The following is a 17542-nucleotide window of genomic DNA, read 5'->3' on the forward strand; positions in this document are numbered from 1 at the left end:
ATGGAAGATGAGGTGCCATACGCTCCGTTAAAAAGCCATCTTCTTTTAAGATGGTGATGAAAATGTTAATTTTTATCATTGACTTTTTTTATGGTTCTTGGTCTTAAGGACATTCCTCTAACAAATTCTAGTACCTAAACAGAGTAGGCCATTTGTCAGTGCCTTACAAAAAAACAAAAACAAGACAACATTTTCTGACCTGCCAGCTCTATGGATGAATGTGCCATTAAATGGTGTCATTACGTGCTTAATGTGATGTATGTCCTGTTGAAAAAGGATGATTGCCCCATATGGGACAAAGCACAGCAAAGGATCAATTTAAAGTGTAAACCAATGACAGAAAAACAGCTTGATTTTCAGGGAAGGCAGAAGGGTGAAAATGTTCATACTATCATTGGGGAGCACCAAAGTCAGAAATGTCCAAACTCTAGTTCATTATTTATTATATTGGTAATACTGTAAATACAAGAGCTGAGATCTTGGAACACAACAACATTGCTAAAACAAAATCCGATGGGGCAAGAAACACGAGCAGTGAGGTGATCAGACAGGTTCTTGACAAAATCCCGGGTTAACAAAACTTCTTAGACTGTCCCTTGTAAACACCCATCATAGTACAGACTTTTACAGACGTCTGACTGCTTGTGGTTTTTGCTCCATCAGACTTCATTGTAGCAAAGTTGCCGTGTTCCCAGATCTCAACAATTGCGCTGGAGAATACAATGTTATCATAAATCATAGAAACAACTGCCAAAACTACAAGGATAAGACACAAGAAATTGCATTTTCTTTCAGTGTTTGAACAGCCAACCATTTGTGTCATTTCTTGGGTGAGAACCGACTCATTTTTATCAGCTAAAGCAAACCTTATCTGCATATCAGAGATTGCACTTGAATTAAGAATTCTTGGGTTGCAGTATGAATTTATGGAGCTTTATTTCACATGGAGCTTGGAAATACATACAGAGTTAAACAGGACAATAAAAGCCCATATAGCAGATGAATGCTCAACCTTTTAAAATGATGACTTGGCTGCTGGTAAATCAAACACCCACCCTCTTCTGGTGCCAAATGGTCCATCGCCTCTCATTGAGTCATTGTGTTCAGGCTGGAATTTGCTGAAGCCAGTTTTCTTACGGCTTTATATCTTTATGTCCATATTGGTGTGACCATGGACACTTAAAAATATGAGCACGTGTGTATCTTTCTCTCTGTAATATTATTCTTTGTATTTTGTTAAAATGGGTCATATCGCTGATATAGTCAATGAGCAAAACAAAGAGAGAATACTCAAACTGTTCTACATAACATAACATTAACTTTCGAACACTAAATGCCGCGTTTACATACTGTACATGTATGTATAAATGCACAACTCCATCTCATAAGCTCACTTCTCAGAAAAACACCCACCTCATAAAACTGCCCGAAGCATTATACATTATTATGGGCTCCAAATGGCAGCAAAAGTAAATGTGTTTGAACGTATTGCAATACTATGTGTGCAAAATCCACACAGTCTGCTCATATTTACTAACCGGCCTTTCAGAGTCAAAAGACGTCTATCCAGTGGTCAAACCAGACACCTGAATTTCATTTGAGCGAAGACGGAGAATTTACAGAGTCTGAATTAGTGGGCTGAGCAGACCTTCTTTGCCCTTCACAATCCACTTTAGATAAGACTGTTACATTTCTTCCTGGAGCAGCTTTGAGCCAAAGTTCAAACACTACGCAACTGCATGAAAAGCTGTAAAAAGCCTTTGTAGCCTTACATGGAGCTGAATACTGAAGATGGTGGTATGCAAGGTTGAGGTCAAGTGGTAACTCGTGTAATACTGGCATCTCTGTTTTATATACATGCCACGCAATTTGTTGTTTTAACAATATCTAGGGGCATTATTAGTATGTATTGGTATATTGATTAGTTGTATCTGTAAAATTGACCCAATCTGTGTTGAAGATTTGATTTAGATTTCTCAATTTATACAATCTACATCATATACACTTCCTGCACCACCACAACAAAGACCCACACTTCTAACGACAAAACAAAGCATACAAACTGGGTCCAGGTTTGACCCAGTGATTTTTAGTATGGGCTCATTTTGAGTGATTCCAGCATTACAGCATTGCTAATTTTGTTCATTTTCAGTGATAACAGAAAAAATGACTTCAAAAATGACATATCTTAAAATAGCTCCTGGGTTTCTGTTTGGTGCCTTGCATAAAAGGTGGACACTGAACAAAGAATGTGCAGTAAATATATTACAGGGTCTAATCACTGAATGTCTATAATCTCGTTTTGCATCTTCAGTAATATTTTGGACACGTAGTCTTTATGTTTGTACCTTTGTTGCATTAAACCACTGAATTAATTTCACCTTCTACTATATGAACAAAGGATTTTGATCCAAAAGATTGACTCTTTCTTTTATTTTATTTTGTGCTCATAGCGTTATCAGAGTTTTTTTTTTTAACTTCATCTTGTGGATTTGATTGGCAGACTTTGACATGAGTGGGCTGCATTCAGCCAACCACTGATCTTTTTTAAGGTTTCTTCTGTCCCCCGCCATTCTTGTCACATCTGTCATTTGCAACCTCCCACGGGAAAGGCTTTGTTTAGAACAGATATCGGAACTTTTTGAAGGAGTTACCAATGTTGTTCAGAGAGTGCAGCTCGCTTGCACTGCAGCAGTATTTGTAATTTTAATTAGAGCCATCAGCAGCAGCAGAAACCTTCAGCCTGAGCCTGCTATAGCTGTAAAACTGAATGGCCACCAACGCTCAGTGTGGGTGTCACATTAACATTTGTATTTACATACAATTTAGGCATTTAGCTCACGTTCCACAGCTACACAGAGTGAGAGAGGCGGGAGGAGTTTAAGGACATTTTAACAGGACACACCGGCTTGTTCTGTCTGTACCAGAGCTGTTTCTGAATCCAAAGACACTATTTGGCGGTGTACAATGATGCATTTCATTTCTAATATTTTTTCTCTCCAAATTTGTCCAGAATTATTTGTCATCAAAAGCTCAAAGGGAACGCATTCATATATATCATGAGTTGTAAATTCACTTTAGCTTTCCTATAAAACTAAACTGGTGTTTTGTATGTTTTTTCCCCCCATATAAATCATGTACTCTATTACTGCTGAAAGTTTTTAGTCATTTCAGTACAATATGAAAATACCTGGTTTTATTTTTGTCCAAGTTAATTTCTTAATTCTACTGGTGACTTGTGGTGCATTCATGTGCTCATGACAGGGTCTCAAATTTGAGATATCAGTGTAGACTGTTGAATAGCAAGCTATCCTGGCAGAGAAGTTAACCAAGAATAAATCGATTAATTACTCATTCTAATTTATATTTGGATCCCCTTTTTTATTCTGTCTACTGTGGCGCAGGCAGTATAGAAACTACAAGTAATAATATAAAGAATGAAGTAAATAATAATTTCAAGATGCTACAATTAAACATTTCACTTCAAATACAAATACATCGTAGTACCAAAACAAGCCATTTCTTGAGGAAAACCAGTGAGTACAATTGAAATTTCCCCACAGTCAATAAAAAACAGCTCAGGTCAGGTTGATCAGAGTCCAACTCCAGATTAAACCATGCCTCAGATTCCTGCTTCGCCCCATCTGTCTTGCCAAAATGTGGATGTCCCAGGACTCTGGTATTTTATTGACGAGCCTCTTCCCCTCTGCAGTCACAAATCATGGTCGAGGCTGCAGAATATGTGGCACCATGGCTTAACTGAGTCATCACGTTTTTACAGGCCTTGTACCGCTTATCAGCCCCAAAACCTGTGTGTGTTCCCTGAAAGCACGCTAATCTCCCCGGGTGATTACATTGACCCCAGGCCATTGATTACACACCGTCTAGGCTTGAATGTCATTGGAACACAGGCGGTGACCAAATTTTGCATCCTGGCAGTGCTCTCATTCCCCTCTGCTCAACCAGCCCCATTTATCTCCCTCCCCTGCTTTTTTGCTGCGTGGAAAATAGGCTCTGACTGTTGCTACGGCTTCTCAAAGCAGAAATGGACCTGTTTTTATTACGAGTTAGGTTGGAATGGGATACATTTCATTTTTACATTTTTTTCCCAGTGGGTATCCGGGTAGTGTTTTTTTTTGCTTGAGTGACAAAGCAATTGTTAGAGGAAGGAGAAAGCTGTTGCTACGTTACCCTCTGCTGTTTAATTTCCCTCTTTTTTTCATGTTCATTTTACGACTGTCACAACAGCTGTCGACAGGTTGAGCATTGTGGAGCCCCACTGTACACTGCAGGGCGGCTCTAGTTTGACACTCCAGCCCTCTCATTTTCTTTCCATTCTTCTCTCTGAGCAGGTCAGTCCAGGCCAAAGAACTGGAGGCAATAAGAATAGAGAAGGAAAATGCTCTCAACCTGAATTCCAACTCTAATCTCCTCTCCGTGCTCTCTGCTCACCCCTATAAGGGAAAACAAATAAATCTGTCATCTTCAGATATAGATGCAGACAGCTGGAGGCTCATGTCTTTGCCTCGCTCTGTCACTGGCCTGCTTAACCTGGCAGTCACTGGAATTTGTCAATTTAGTGGGGGAAAAAAACATCCATGAGACAATATTGGGGATTTTTTGAGTATAATGATTTACTTAAGGGGTGGTTAGGAAGTGCTACATGATTGTAGCTGATGATTTATGTTCCCTATCCTATAAAACTAACAAAAATGTAACTTGTCTAAATGTAAAACTGTATGTAAAAAGTCCATTTGTAAAAGCACAGAGTTGAAAAAGTTCTGAACTCTGAAAATTGACTTGGAATAAAAAGCAAACAAATGTGTATATTCTACTAAAAGCCATTTGCTTTTTGGTTCTCATCTTCTTATAAAAGCACCTTTCCTACCTAAAAATCCCTGTTACTCTGACCTCTGCAGTTAAAACACCTTTGAGACAGACTCAGTGTTAGACAACTTACAGTTCACATACAAAGCCAAAAGTACACATGCCAGAATGGATTTATTCGTGTGGATTTCAACACACATTTTAACACCATGATATCAGAGTGCCTACAGGTCAAGCTCTGCCAGCTGACCCTGCCTGGCTGCAGCTGTCAGTGAAATACTGAGCTGTCAGACCGGCGACATCACACAGTAAGTCTGAGAGACACACATCAAAGACCCTGAACTCCAGCTATAGAGCTGGTCAGGGCTGTGAGCTGTCTCCTCTGCAACTCCAATAAACTCTCAAACTACATAAGTTTGCAGATGACGCAGTGTTGTTCAAACGGAAACAAGACAGGAGTTTGAGCTGCTTGTGTTCTGGTGCAGCCACAACTAGTTTATTCATATATCCCAAAATCACAAGTTCTCAGAGGATTTATAATCTGTACAGAATATATGACAATCTCTATCTTCAGACTTTTTATTTTTACAAATTAATGCGCAAAAAATCGTGGAGATGATTGTAGATTTAAGGAGAGGATCCACCCCCTCCCTGCTTAACCTTTAAATAATACCCCACCCAAAATCTATCTTTGGCATATCAAACATAAAATATCTATTTTAATCTTTCACAGAAAACGGCAGCTTTTGTATTTTAATCTCTCCGAGAGAACAGCAATCAATTTTTTCTGTAGGAAAAAGTCAAAATGGCTATAAACCACTTTTCTGTTCTCCTTCTTTATGCTCAGTATGTTTCAAACATTGGTATTTTAAGCGCTGCTTGTAACGTCTGTGCTGTATATACGTGTGTTGGAAGTCTCGTACAGTAGCAACTTAGTCCAGTGCCTTCACCGTATTTGTCACTGCTGTCAACTGTATCTCATGTATATGTATTAGCAATATTCTGAGGATAGTAGTTTCAGCAAAATGTATTTCAAGGCAATACTTTCTATATACACTAATATTAATACCTTATGTTTATAGTTGTGCTACTCTACAGTATCACCGCTACTTAACTTTATCTGCTTCATTAGTGCTTACCAAATGGTTTCTTAACATTTAAAGCATCTACATCTGAAACAATTATGTGATTAGTCGATTGAAAGAAGATTAATCGTCAGCAATTTTGTAAATTGATTAATCGTGTAAGTCATTTGCTGCACAAAAATGCCCGAAATTAGCTGGTTCCATCTTGTCAAATGTAAGAATTTGCTGCTTCTCTCCCTTGTACATTATCTCTTGGATTTTTGGCTGTTGGTTGGACAAAGCAAGAAATTGTAGAATGTTTGATTACCATTTTCACAATTTTGGCATTTTGACATTTTATAGACTAAACGGAAAAATCAACAATGAAAATTATTATCATTTTCAGCCCTGAAAGCATTGTATACACTGCAGTGTTTATGTAATGTATGTCCTAATCCCATCAGCTTGTGCTTTTTATTCTTACATCTCTTTTAAATGTTTTGTTGTTGTTATTAACAGTTTCAATCGATGTGATTCAACTTGTTTGGCTCACAAACATCTTATAGACAGTAGATTCCGTTCAAGCTCCTATGGAACACTTTGAAAACGACTTTTTGGTAACGATTAAGCTATTTTGCCCTGAATTGAGAGTGAGAAGTTGATAATGAAAGGAATTGAGGAAATTAGTTCACTGCCTCACCATTTAGTGTTCAGCTATAGAAAATGACGTGGCTGGTGCTCCTCCACCCTACAGGCTTAAACTGAATTTCCCAGTTGGCTCTGTGCCCAGGAGTTACTTTGGGCCTGACCTGGGCTATTAACCCAGCGTGTTGCCTCCCTTGGTAATGACAGCAGGTGAAATGAGCCAATTTTGTTTTTGTTTGGCAGATACAGATACAGATACATGATTTATATTATGTCCTGGCACTCGGCTCACCATCACACACCTCGTCTTTCTTTATAGTTTTTGAAAGAAGTGCCTCAAAACCGTACAGCCTCGACAAAGTTGATTTTTGAACAGTTGTATCTTTTGTCCTGCAACCTGCAATGCACAAAGGGATGTGAGATAAAAAAAAAGTCTCTTAATTGTTTCTTCTTTCATCTCAACACTTTGAAAAAGCATTAATTCTCACTATAAAGCCCTCCTGGATGCTCCACATTTAGTGAATTATCCCTTGACTGAACAAAAAATGATTGGGCATTCAGTTTAGTCTATTGTTAGCCAAACAAAAGCAATGAGCCCGTGACAAAACTTTTTTTACAGAAGCACTCACTAGAGACAAACATGTCTTTCAGTACATTTGCTAATGTCATTCAACATAGGCTTTCCAAAGATGTAAAGTCAAAGCAAATGACCAACAGAACAAATTGTAACATTGTATGGTGAATTATAGTCACAGAGCTTTGTTGAAGGAGGTAGGTTATTTTTTCTATTCTTGTGTATTAGCAGGGAAGCTCACTGGCACGCAGCTGTTCTTAATAACCATCATTAGTGCCAACTAAATCACATGTGCAGTGATTCTAGAGTTGCAGCTTCATCCATTCACTTCCTTATGATTCTTAAAATAGCTGTCAGTAGCTTAAGAGCGAGATATCAGCACATGAAGCAGCTGTTGTCATGGTTAAAGGTTCCCTGTGTGTTTTTGACCTCTAGTAGCGCTAACGAGCTGTTTTTCTATGAGTGGGTCCCCATTTTGTTTATCTCCTGCACAAGGACCCACATGCACCAGCTACAGCCCGACCACTGGTGTCACATTACTTGAATGAACAACAGGTGGCAGTAACACGGAAAGATATGCTGCAGTGTGCTAGCAAAGGCAGGGAAGAAGAAGACTGCAAGCTAGTAAACATGGATGTTAACAATGCTAGATTAAAAATACTTAATTCAATTTAATTTAAAAATTAGCCTTGATCAGTCATTACAGATAGCATTGATAAGTTCAAAATATATAAACAGCAGGAGATTTGTGTGGTTTAAACAGCCGTCTGTGGAGATTACACTTCACTAAGTGCACAAGAGTCAGAGTCGGAGTCAGTATGGATTGAAACATTTGGTAAAATGCAAGCATATCTGTTCTGTGAGACCGGCGCATGATGAAATCAAAAGCGCTTCTAAAAACACTTGGCCTTTAGGCTTTGAAAGATTTTACCAGACATTTCTGCATGAATATGGACATTATGACTGCATGGCTCTTTTGCAGAGGTGGGCATGAGGAAATAACCAGATTATTTTCAGCATTTTCCACCTAATAACATTGCACAGCAGACAGATGGTCAATGATTTACATTAAAGCCTTGCAGCTCGATAGACACAAGTTAGATGGCAGGCTATCCATCTATTTTTGAGTACTTCTTTCAACATTCAAAAGATATGTCAGTCTGCTGGAGTGTAGAAAATGATGTGATCTGGTAACATGTAGAGTTTTACTGCTCAGACCCCAACCCCAACTGTGGCCATAACAAAAATAAATAGATGGGCCAAACTACATTAATGAATGTTTATATTGAGACATTTTTCCTCAGCCATCTTCACAGAAACATTTTGGAACCTTTACTTGGTAAAAATTGCAACCGCTTTCAGGGAAAGTAATCAATGAGAGCATCTGAAACCTCCTACTCTCCCACCTTTCTGCTTAATAATTCAACAACAAGCGTAGCCTCTCTGGGCATTCACTGTGAAAGGGAGCGCGTGACCTCCAGCACAGCAGCAGGTGGTATACTGCAAGAGGGTGCAGTGTGCAGAAATTGATGTTAAGTTGCTTTTCTCTTTAGTGCTATTTTTGGTGGGCTTTTGCCAGGGCTTGACAATATTTGGAATAATACTATCTATATTGATCTATAGCCACAAGTTAATTAGTTTTGAAAAATATAACACAGAGAAGATGATGTTTGATCATTTCAGTGATATTACACTTGATACCAGACAGTTTGCAACGTTGTATCACTTAAATATTACGTTTATTCAGTTTTACTGAATTAATTTACATCACAAGACTGAATCTAGTTTCTCATTATACTGCAATGTAAAATCAGTTAATTGTACATATAATACTTGAGAGACCCAGCTGGAATACAGTATGTGGTAATTATGAGTAACTGTCACTCACGAAACCCCGCAATTGCTAATTTCTGCCACCATGAAACCTACAATAACTTTATAAAGCTCTTAACTGACTTCACGAATTACTGTTGTAGTGCTCAATATTACAAAAATACAATCTGAACATGTCAAGGGCAAAACAAGTGACACTGATCCGCTTATGCAAGAAATCTAATAAAATGAGGCGATGGTGTCAAAAGACACATAGTAGGAGCACCTAGAACCGCAATGTTAAACCTGTTTTAATTTTAAATAGCCAACACATGCAAATGAGTCCAAGCAGAGTCTGCAGACATCAAATATCTGCAATTTTTAGAACGAATAGACCTTTCAAACAGCAGATACTTTGACTTGTCATAGCAGGAAAAGCACAGGTGGAACTAATAACGTTAACGATGGCTTCGTTCCAATTAAGTGTCGTGGTAGTGAGCCAGCATGCACAATACCAGAGCCCTGGAGTTGACACATGTAGATGGAATGCAGCCATTGTCAATGTTATTAATTACTCGTGTGTTTGACAAGTCTGAATGTCTCTTATGAGAAAGACAAACGTGATAATTTTATATATATGCCAATCAAGACACTTCATGAAATATTATTTTAGAAGTAGGAGACCAAGACTCCCACCAGAGCTTAAATTGACTCTTTTAAGGGACACAGGAGTAAGACAACAAAATGTAAATATGTCCCACACTGACCATACTTTTTGGTCTGTAGTGATTTATTTTCTTTTTTTAATTTAAGGGAGAGTATATTGAAGATATTGAAAGTTGAAAAGGCCAGTTTTCTCTGGCTTTCTGCTGGCCAGTTTGTACTTGTATGTGGATGGAGACGTGTGCATATCCAAGACCACAATTAAATTCAACTTATTGGTCAAATTGTATTTTGTTTGCTGTCCCACTTTGTGATTTAGACCAAGTTTATTTTCACAGGGGAAAAACAATGTTGCCTTGTGCAGAAGGAACCCAGACCAGATTAAGCCAATCTCAGTTGCAATTAATTCATCATGTCAAGGTGGCAGGGGAGTAATCCCATTTGTTAAATGACTCTTGAATCCCTGTTTTAGATTAAGATGTCTGGTGAAGCAACTGGAGAGAGGAGAGGCTTCCCTCACTGACCTCAAGAAAAACCTCGAGTACGCGGCGTCGGTGCTGGAATCCGTTTACATCGAGGAGACAAGGTAAGAAAACAATAGCCGTCTACAGTGGAACAAGTACTGACATGGTTCATTTATTGAGAACAACAGAGCAGCATTGACAAAGGCCAGACTTTGGAAAATGGATGACTATCATTAGTATGGCAATTGACCTGTGCTGTAATTGTTATTCCATTTTAAGCATATCGTCTCTCTGGTTACAGAATCTCACTCTGTTATTATGAATGATAAATTAAATATGTAACTTGTAGATATTGTGTTAACCCTCCCTCACTCTAAAGTCTAAAGTACTGTACTTATTTACTTACCACTGCATTTCAAAAGGAAATACTGTACTTTTTACTCCACTACATTTATTTCACAGCTACAGTTACTACTTGCTTTTCAGATTAAGATTTTACAAACATAACATATAATCAGTATATAAAATAAGATGCACTGATATAGATTAAAGTACCCAAAGTCAAGTGAAAACAGCGTTTTCTGATTGGCCGCTCCGATGGTTATGTTTAAAACTCTTTGGCTAAGGTCATGGAGAGATTGTTGTTATGGTAAAGAATTTATAAGATATGGTTAAGGCGAGAGAATATACTAGGTCAGGGTATGTCAATAGTTGAATGTAGGTCCAAAATCCAAGATATGACCAGGCTTATGGAATTATGTAAGCCTCTCGTCATCTAGATCCCACCAGATTAGGGCCAGCGATGGCCTGACCACTCCAGGATGGAGGATGATGAAGTATCCAGTGCAGAATCCATGTAGCACCGTGATTATCAGTGTGATGTGAATGCTTTCTCTTTGCCATAAGGGCATGTATTCAGTTCAGAGGGTGGAGACCGACAGGCTTTGCTCTTGATCCCCCGTACATGTCAACACAACATGGTAGCTATGGAGAATTATATCACACAATTGGATTCGAATACTCCGATCATGGTGTTTCAAGAGGCCTGGGATGTTTTGAAGTTACATAAGAGGTGATATTATTTGATGGACAGCTCTGGGATTTGAGCTTGATCCCCTGTGAAAGTAGAGCTACGATAAATAATAAATATTTTAGTAAGCCTTTAGTCTGCATCTGTCCGTTTTCCCTTCCTTTGTTTATTTTGTATGTGTGTACATCCCTCCCCTTCTCCCTTCTTTCAGGCGTTTGGTGGACACAGAAGATGAGCTCAGTGACATTCAGTCGGAGTCTGTGCCCTCGGAGGTGCGGGACTGGCTGGCCTCCACCTTCACCCGCCAGATGGGCCTTATGCTGCGACGCAATGAAGAGAAGCCTCGCTTCCGCAGCATCGTCCACGCCGTCCAGGCTGGTATATTTGTTGAGAGGTAAAAGTGTGTGTGTGTGTGTGTGTGTGTGTGTGTGTGTGTGATGCACAAGTACACAGCCACATTCACATATCAGCAAGTAGTCACTGATGTTAAATAATTCATTGTCACCTTTATCTTTCCGTTACTGAAGTCCTATCTATCATCAGTCAACCCAAACAAGTGTAGCCCGGAGCAACGTAAAGCAATGCTGTCAACATCTTTAGTTGGGCCTCGCATAATCAATGAACATTGTTCTTTCTAAGTAAATATTTTATGTTTTTTGGTCTCACACTAAAGTGAATATTTTTAAGTTTTGGACTGTTGGTTGAACAAAACAAGACATCTAATGACATCACCTTGTGCTCTAGGATATTGTGATGGACATTTTCTTCACTGTTTTCTGATGTTTTATAGCCCAAACGATTAACAGAAAAATAGACAAAGTGATCAGCAGATTAATCAATAATGAAAATAATAGTTAGTTGCAGCCCCAATATAGCCCAGAGTAAAATATTGCTGTTCACAATAGTCTTTTTTTTGTCTCATCAGAAATAAATCATCATCTTATTTCTAGATTATTGTATTCTGACCTGTTTCTCCTAACTCCGCCTTTAGGAGAAATAAGGAGCAAAAGAATGAATCAATCTCCGCTATTTTTTACAGGCTCATTTATAAGCCAATCAAGTTTGCTTTTGGATGTTACTGTTATCTCAAGAGCTCAAAAGCAAAATCTCATACTGATGTTAAAATGAGCTCAGTTATGTCTAGGAGACAGACGGCTGGACAAAGAAGAGATGTTATTTTGAATTTTCCTATCCTATGTGAGTGCACTCTATTTACTCTTCACCATATTTGAGTGATTTTGGATACAGCAAATGTCTGCTTCCATTTTTGTCTAGGTGAGATTGCTGTTGATTGTTAATGCTGGGCGTACTTCTCAAATCTATCTGAACTTGTATGTGTAATTTAGTGAATGAAAACTAATGGCAGCCCAGAAGGTGGAGAAGAGAATTCAAACCTCTAAAACACTACAACTGTGTTTGATAACTGGTATGGTCCTTTAAAATTTAAATCTGTTGGAAATATGTGTGCACTCACCTGAGTCGACCATACATCATCACAGCCTTGGCAAGCCTGGCTAAGCACAATCATTCAGAGAGTTGCAAACAGATTCCTCTCCAAGGCTGTGCTTTATCACACACTAACATGGAACATGCATTTGTTCAAATCAGTAAGCCCCAAACATGTAAGCTATAATCTTTCTTAATCTGTTTTTACAGGGGGCAGTCTGTTTTCAGATATTTACAATGAAGAAAGATTGGGAAAGGGAGGATGAAAATGAAAAGGTGGAACAGTGTGGTCCAATACAGTGACGAAGCACGACCTGTCCACCATTTTAACTTTAAAAAGTCCTGTTCTGGCAAAATGGCCAACTTGATATTTATCTGCTTTTATGGAAGCTATTGTAAGACATCCTTTCTTGAAATATTGGCATATTTTGTCTTATTCCACTATGTGTTTGAGATGTTGGGCAATGTACACCAACTTTGCTGCCTTCCAGCCGACTCTAATGACTCCACTAATCTCATGGAGAATTACACAGCTTGTTTTGCATTTTCTGATTAAATTAATCTATATCCTATCCCTCATATTCGACAAAGCCTTAAACCTTTTGCATGCGAAAAAAGCAGACTTGCGGGCGCTGTTGCCTTGTCTCAACTTAACCTTTTCAGCACAGTTTCATACTGAGTTGTGTTGATTTGAAGGTTTATAGTGAGTCTTGGTGGGGAACCTTGCAGGCTGTGGTTTGGGGCCGGTGTGGTAACCTCTGGTGTTTAAACTCAGCAGTGCGCTTCATTTGATGTCTTTATCTCCTCCAAACAGGATGTACCGACGTACCTCCAATATGGTGGGACTCAGCTACCCCCCTTCTGTCATATCTGTGCTTAAGGTATTAACACGTGCACACATGTCCATGGAGTACACAGATATGAAATAAGTTTGTATACACATAGACAAAATCAGGACTACGTACCCTACGAATATATTCACCTGCAGCATGATCCATCTTAACAGTTTTTTGTTTCGCGAGTTTTTCTTTTTATTGGAGAAGATGAATACATTGTTCAAGGAGAAGCACGTCATTATCTGATTTTTTTCCCCCTCACAGAATGTTGACAAGTGGTCGTTTGACGTGTTCGCCCTAAATGAGGCCAGCGGGGAGCACGCACTTAAATTCATATTCTACGAGTTGCTCACAAGATACGACCTCATTAGCCGTTTCAAGGTAAAGCCACAAGGATATAACGTACCACTGGTCACTGCCACACCTTCTGTATGTGACATTAAAACAAGGAGAACCTAAAGATATTCAGTACAGATCATAAGAACCTTCACAATTCCCCTTCACCATGCCTCATTTGATATTTGATGGAAGTGAGCACACTCACTTCGCTTGTCTCTTAAGTGTTAGATTGTGTTGTTGTACTTCAACACTGACCAAAATATGAGGGGGGCTGGATGTATTTCATCTCATTAGATACGGGTGGAGCTCATTTTCCACAGCGTCTTCTAGCTGAGGACACTCCACTTGAATTGACAGCATCTGAGAGTAAATGACACGGGCAATGAAGCCAACATGAATATGTAATCGTAGTCTGCAGTCGCCTCAATGATTCACGATCCATGATTTTATGACATCAATTTCAGATGCTGAGGGGACTGTGCACTGTGCATTGAAATTGTATGCACCCATCATTTAAATCACCAGAAGTCTCTTACTGTCTGCAGTGTTTTTTAGCTCGCAGTCATTTGCTTGTTGTTTTGTCTGCCGTCAGATCCCCATCTCTGCGGTGGTGTCATTCGTGGAGGCCCTAGAAGTGGGATACAGCAAACATAAAAACCCCTACCACAACCTGATGCACGCTGCTGATGTCACACAGACTGTACACTACTTGCTGCTCAAGACTGGCATGGTGGTGAGTAGGATTGACTGTACACGTATCTGTTAAAAACCTACAAAAGCCAAGTAGGAAAGCTTAGTTTATCAAAACGAGATGATTTTATCCACATGGTATTCAGAACATCTCTGTCAGCTGCCGTATGCCAGCCTAATTGCAGCTTTGCCTGACATGCAGCTGCTAAATATGGCTTATTTTCTTTCTTGGAGACTCCATGAGCCATGAAAAAAACAAAACAAGACACTCAAAGAAAATCACCCTTTAATCTGAGTCTGATTCAGGGCACGTTTGAGAACATCAATGCACATTTCTAGGAATATCTGTCAAAATGTGGCACTTATTCATGCTTATTGTCTTAATATTTGAAGTAAAATGTTTTCTGTCTTCTTGCCATAACATTGCTTCATTTCTACTTTTCCTATTTCATGTTGCTTTTGTTCTTTTTCCATCTGGTGACCTATATTTCACTCCTTCCCACTGGAGTGACTTTAGGGCATTTCTGATGCTACATTCATTCCAAAAAAAACCACTAGCCTCGCTAAAGCCGAGTTCAAAGTCCCCAACCAGCCAACCAGCCGGCCGCCCCCGCTTCCATCCAGTGTTTTTATTTAATCACCTTAATAAGGTGGCTGCGACAGCTGTCGACATGGTGTGTTTTTTTGGGCAGTGCCTTGCGGAGTAAACCACATTACTGCTAGAACCACTGGCTCCTGGGAGAGCAGGAGAATCTATCATTTCTCAGGCCCTCCAGACTCCATTAAATCAACAATCAACAGGTCATTCATAAAGCTGGCCCCATGAGGAAATATACTGAGGGATGAATCGGCCATCTTGCTCCTACCCAACCCCCCACCCCCCCTTGTTCTTAATGACTCCCCCATCCCCCACTTGATTAGTCACCAATATCGACTGGGCTTCCTGAGCTAAATCCCCACTCTGTGTACGTGAGTGCACTGAGATGCATGCACATCTCAGAGGAAAATGCCCACTCACAGGTGTGTGGATGCTACATACGCTCACAGATAAAATTTGAACGCCCATAAATAAAAGCACATACATGCAATGATTATAGTGATGATTTAGTAAACTGAAATTGACTAAAAATAAAAAGGATGAAGTTGATTAAAATTACTAAAAACATGGACTTTTTGATCTCAGGACTGGGACTAAATTTAAAAAATATTTGATAAAATGAGTCTGTACAGTAAATATGAAGCTAACATCAGCAGCCGGGTTAGCTTAGCATAAAGACTGGGAACAGGGGGAAACAGCTAGCCTAGCTCTGTCTGAAGGTAACAAAATCCTCCTACCAACACCTCTAAAGCTCACTGACATGTAATATTTAGTTTGTTTAATCCATACAACAACTGTAAAAATGACACGTAGCTGCCTGGTACGGCTAGCCAGGCCTGTTTCCAGTTTTTGTGCTAAGCTAAGTTAACCGGCTGCTGGCTGTAGCTTCATGTTCACCGTACAGACATGAGAGTGGTGTTGATCTTCTCATCTAACTTTTGGCAAGAAAACAAATGTCAAGCTGTTCCTTTAAGAGTTGCTGCTACATCATCCTCATCTTTACTGTAGTCACGAATCGTGCCTTAAAGGTTTAAACTTGACCTAAAAACTTAGATCGGAAACCATGATGTGTATTCTCACCTTGTGATAGCATTAACTCATAATATGATTGAAAAGAGCATGACTTTTTCATTTATATTTGGTAACAGTGACAAACCAGACTGAGACACTGTCTCAGAGGGACAGAGTAAGGGTGTTAAAGTGACAGTTTAAAATGTGATTCTCAAGAGAGCTTGCCTTATCTAAAGTTTCCTTTTTGCTTTGCTGACCTTTCCTCTATCTCCTCCTCCTCATTTGTTTCCTTTCATCCCTGACACTAATGTATTCCTCATGCCGAATCCCTCTCTCTGCATCCTTTATATCACTTTTCTCCTCTGCATCTTTATGACGTGATGAACCATTCCCTGCTTTCCCCTTTTTTCCATTCACTGGCTTCTCATTTCTCTTCTCTAATTTCTGTCCGTTCTTTCCTCCTGTGTTCATTACTTTCCCGTCCTTCTTTCCCGTTGATGTCTCTGTCTTTTCCATCTCGTCGCTTCCCCTCCTCAACACTCTTCCCTCTTCTATATCTTAATATCTCTTCTCGTCCTTATCTTCACCTCCCCTTGCTTCCTCACATCCCTTCCCTCCCCCCTCCTCTCTTCTTCTCCTCTTGCTTTGCTTCCAGCATTGGTTGACTGAGCTTGAGATCTTTGCCATGATCTTTGCGGCGGCGGTGCACGACTACGAGCACACGGGAACCACAAACAACTTCCACATTCAGACAAGGTAATGGATCATAAAATCAGAAATGCATGGCACTGACTCACCCGATCAATGTTTTCATTTACAGCAAGGGGGCTTTACATTGACACTGAGATCGCCTGGAGTGCAGTAATAACACCGGGCAGGACGGGACTCCCAATGAACTCCAAGCTCAATGCCCTGTTGGAGAGAACACATTGTACCAAAATCTTTTGTTGTAACTGTAATGAGGTCTTTTCATTCATTAGTCTTTATTTTCTACAGCCCTTCAGAAAGTTGTCTATACATTTATTTTATCTTACAAACAAATTCAATAAAACAAATCCACAGACTGAACCAGATTCTTATCTGATCTTTAATCATGTTTTTCATTTGTATACATCCTGTATATCTTTGACATTGTGAATATTGCTTTGTATATTTTTAGGTACAGTAGTGGTAATACATAAACCCTTCTTTTTTTCCTCTTTCTTTTTCGTTTTTTGTTCTTTGTTTGATTTTGTCCCTCGAGAGTCTCTCCGTGTACAGCGGTCCTCCTTGAAATTAAAATGAATAAATAAGACCTTATAAAGAACATTAATTATTCTCAAAAGTTCAGCCAGATTTAAGTCAAGGCCAGGTGTGGTCTACTGTGACTCAGCGGCCGTACACGCAGACAGACAGACTGAATACATACAGTATACAAACTGAAGTAAAAGAGTGAGAAACTAAAGGAAAATATTACAGATCTTTGGTGTGGTCTGGCATCCCAAAACCTGATCACATTCATACACATTTTACTGATAAATAAGTAGATAAGTAGTAACATCCA

The 17542-nt window shown here is 39.3% G+C and overlaps 1 protein-coding gene across 1 annotated transcript in view; it reads left to right on the forward strand.

Moving 5' to 3' along the window:
• LOC139296365 (dual specificity calcium/calmodulin-dependent 3',5'-cyclic nucleotide phosphodiesterase 1A-like) overlaps window positions 1-17542 on the forward strand; it is an 83822-nt gene that overhangs the window by 54591 nt on the left and 11689 nt on the right. Inside the window, exons 5-10 of the mRNA XM_070918750.1 lie at window positions 10058-10171; window positions 11291-11473; window positions 13340-13406; window positions 13626-13742; window positions 14293-14433; window positions 16655-16755. Of these exons, the coding sequence (XP_070774851.1) occupies window positions 10058-10171; window positions 11291-11473; window positions 13340-13406; window positions 13626-13742; window positions 14293-14433; window positions 16655-16755 (723 nt within the window). The remainder of the gene's footprint in view (window positions 1-10057; window positions 10172-11290; window positions 11474-13339; window positions 13407-13625; window positions 13743-14292; window positions 14434-16654; window positions 16756-17542) is intronic.

This window comes from Enoplosus armatus, chromosome 14 (assembly GCF_043641665.1).
Source record: "Enoplosus armatus isolate fEnoArm2 chromosome 14, fEnoArm2.hap1, whole genome shotgun sequence".
Classification (NCBI taxonomy): domain Eukaryota; kingdom Metazoa; phylum Chordata; class Actinopteri; order Centrarchiformes; family Enoplosidae; genus Enoplosus; species Enoplosus armatus.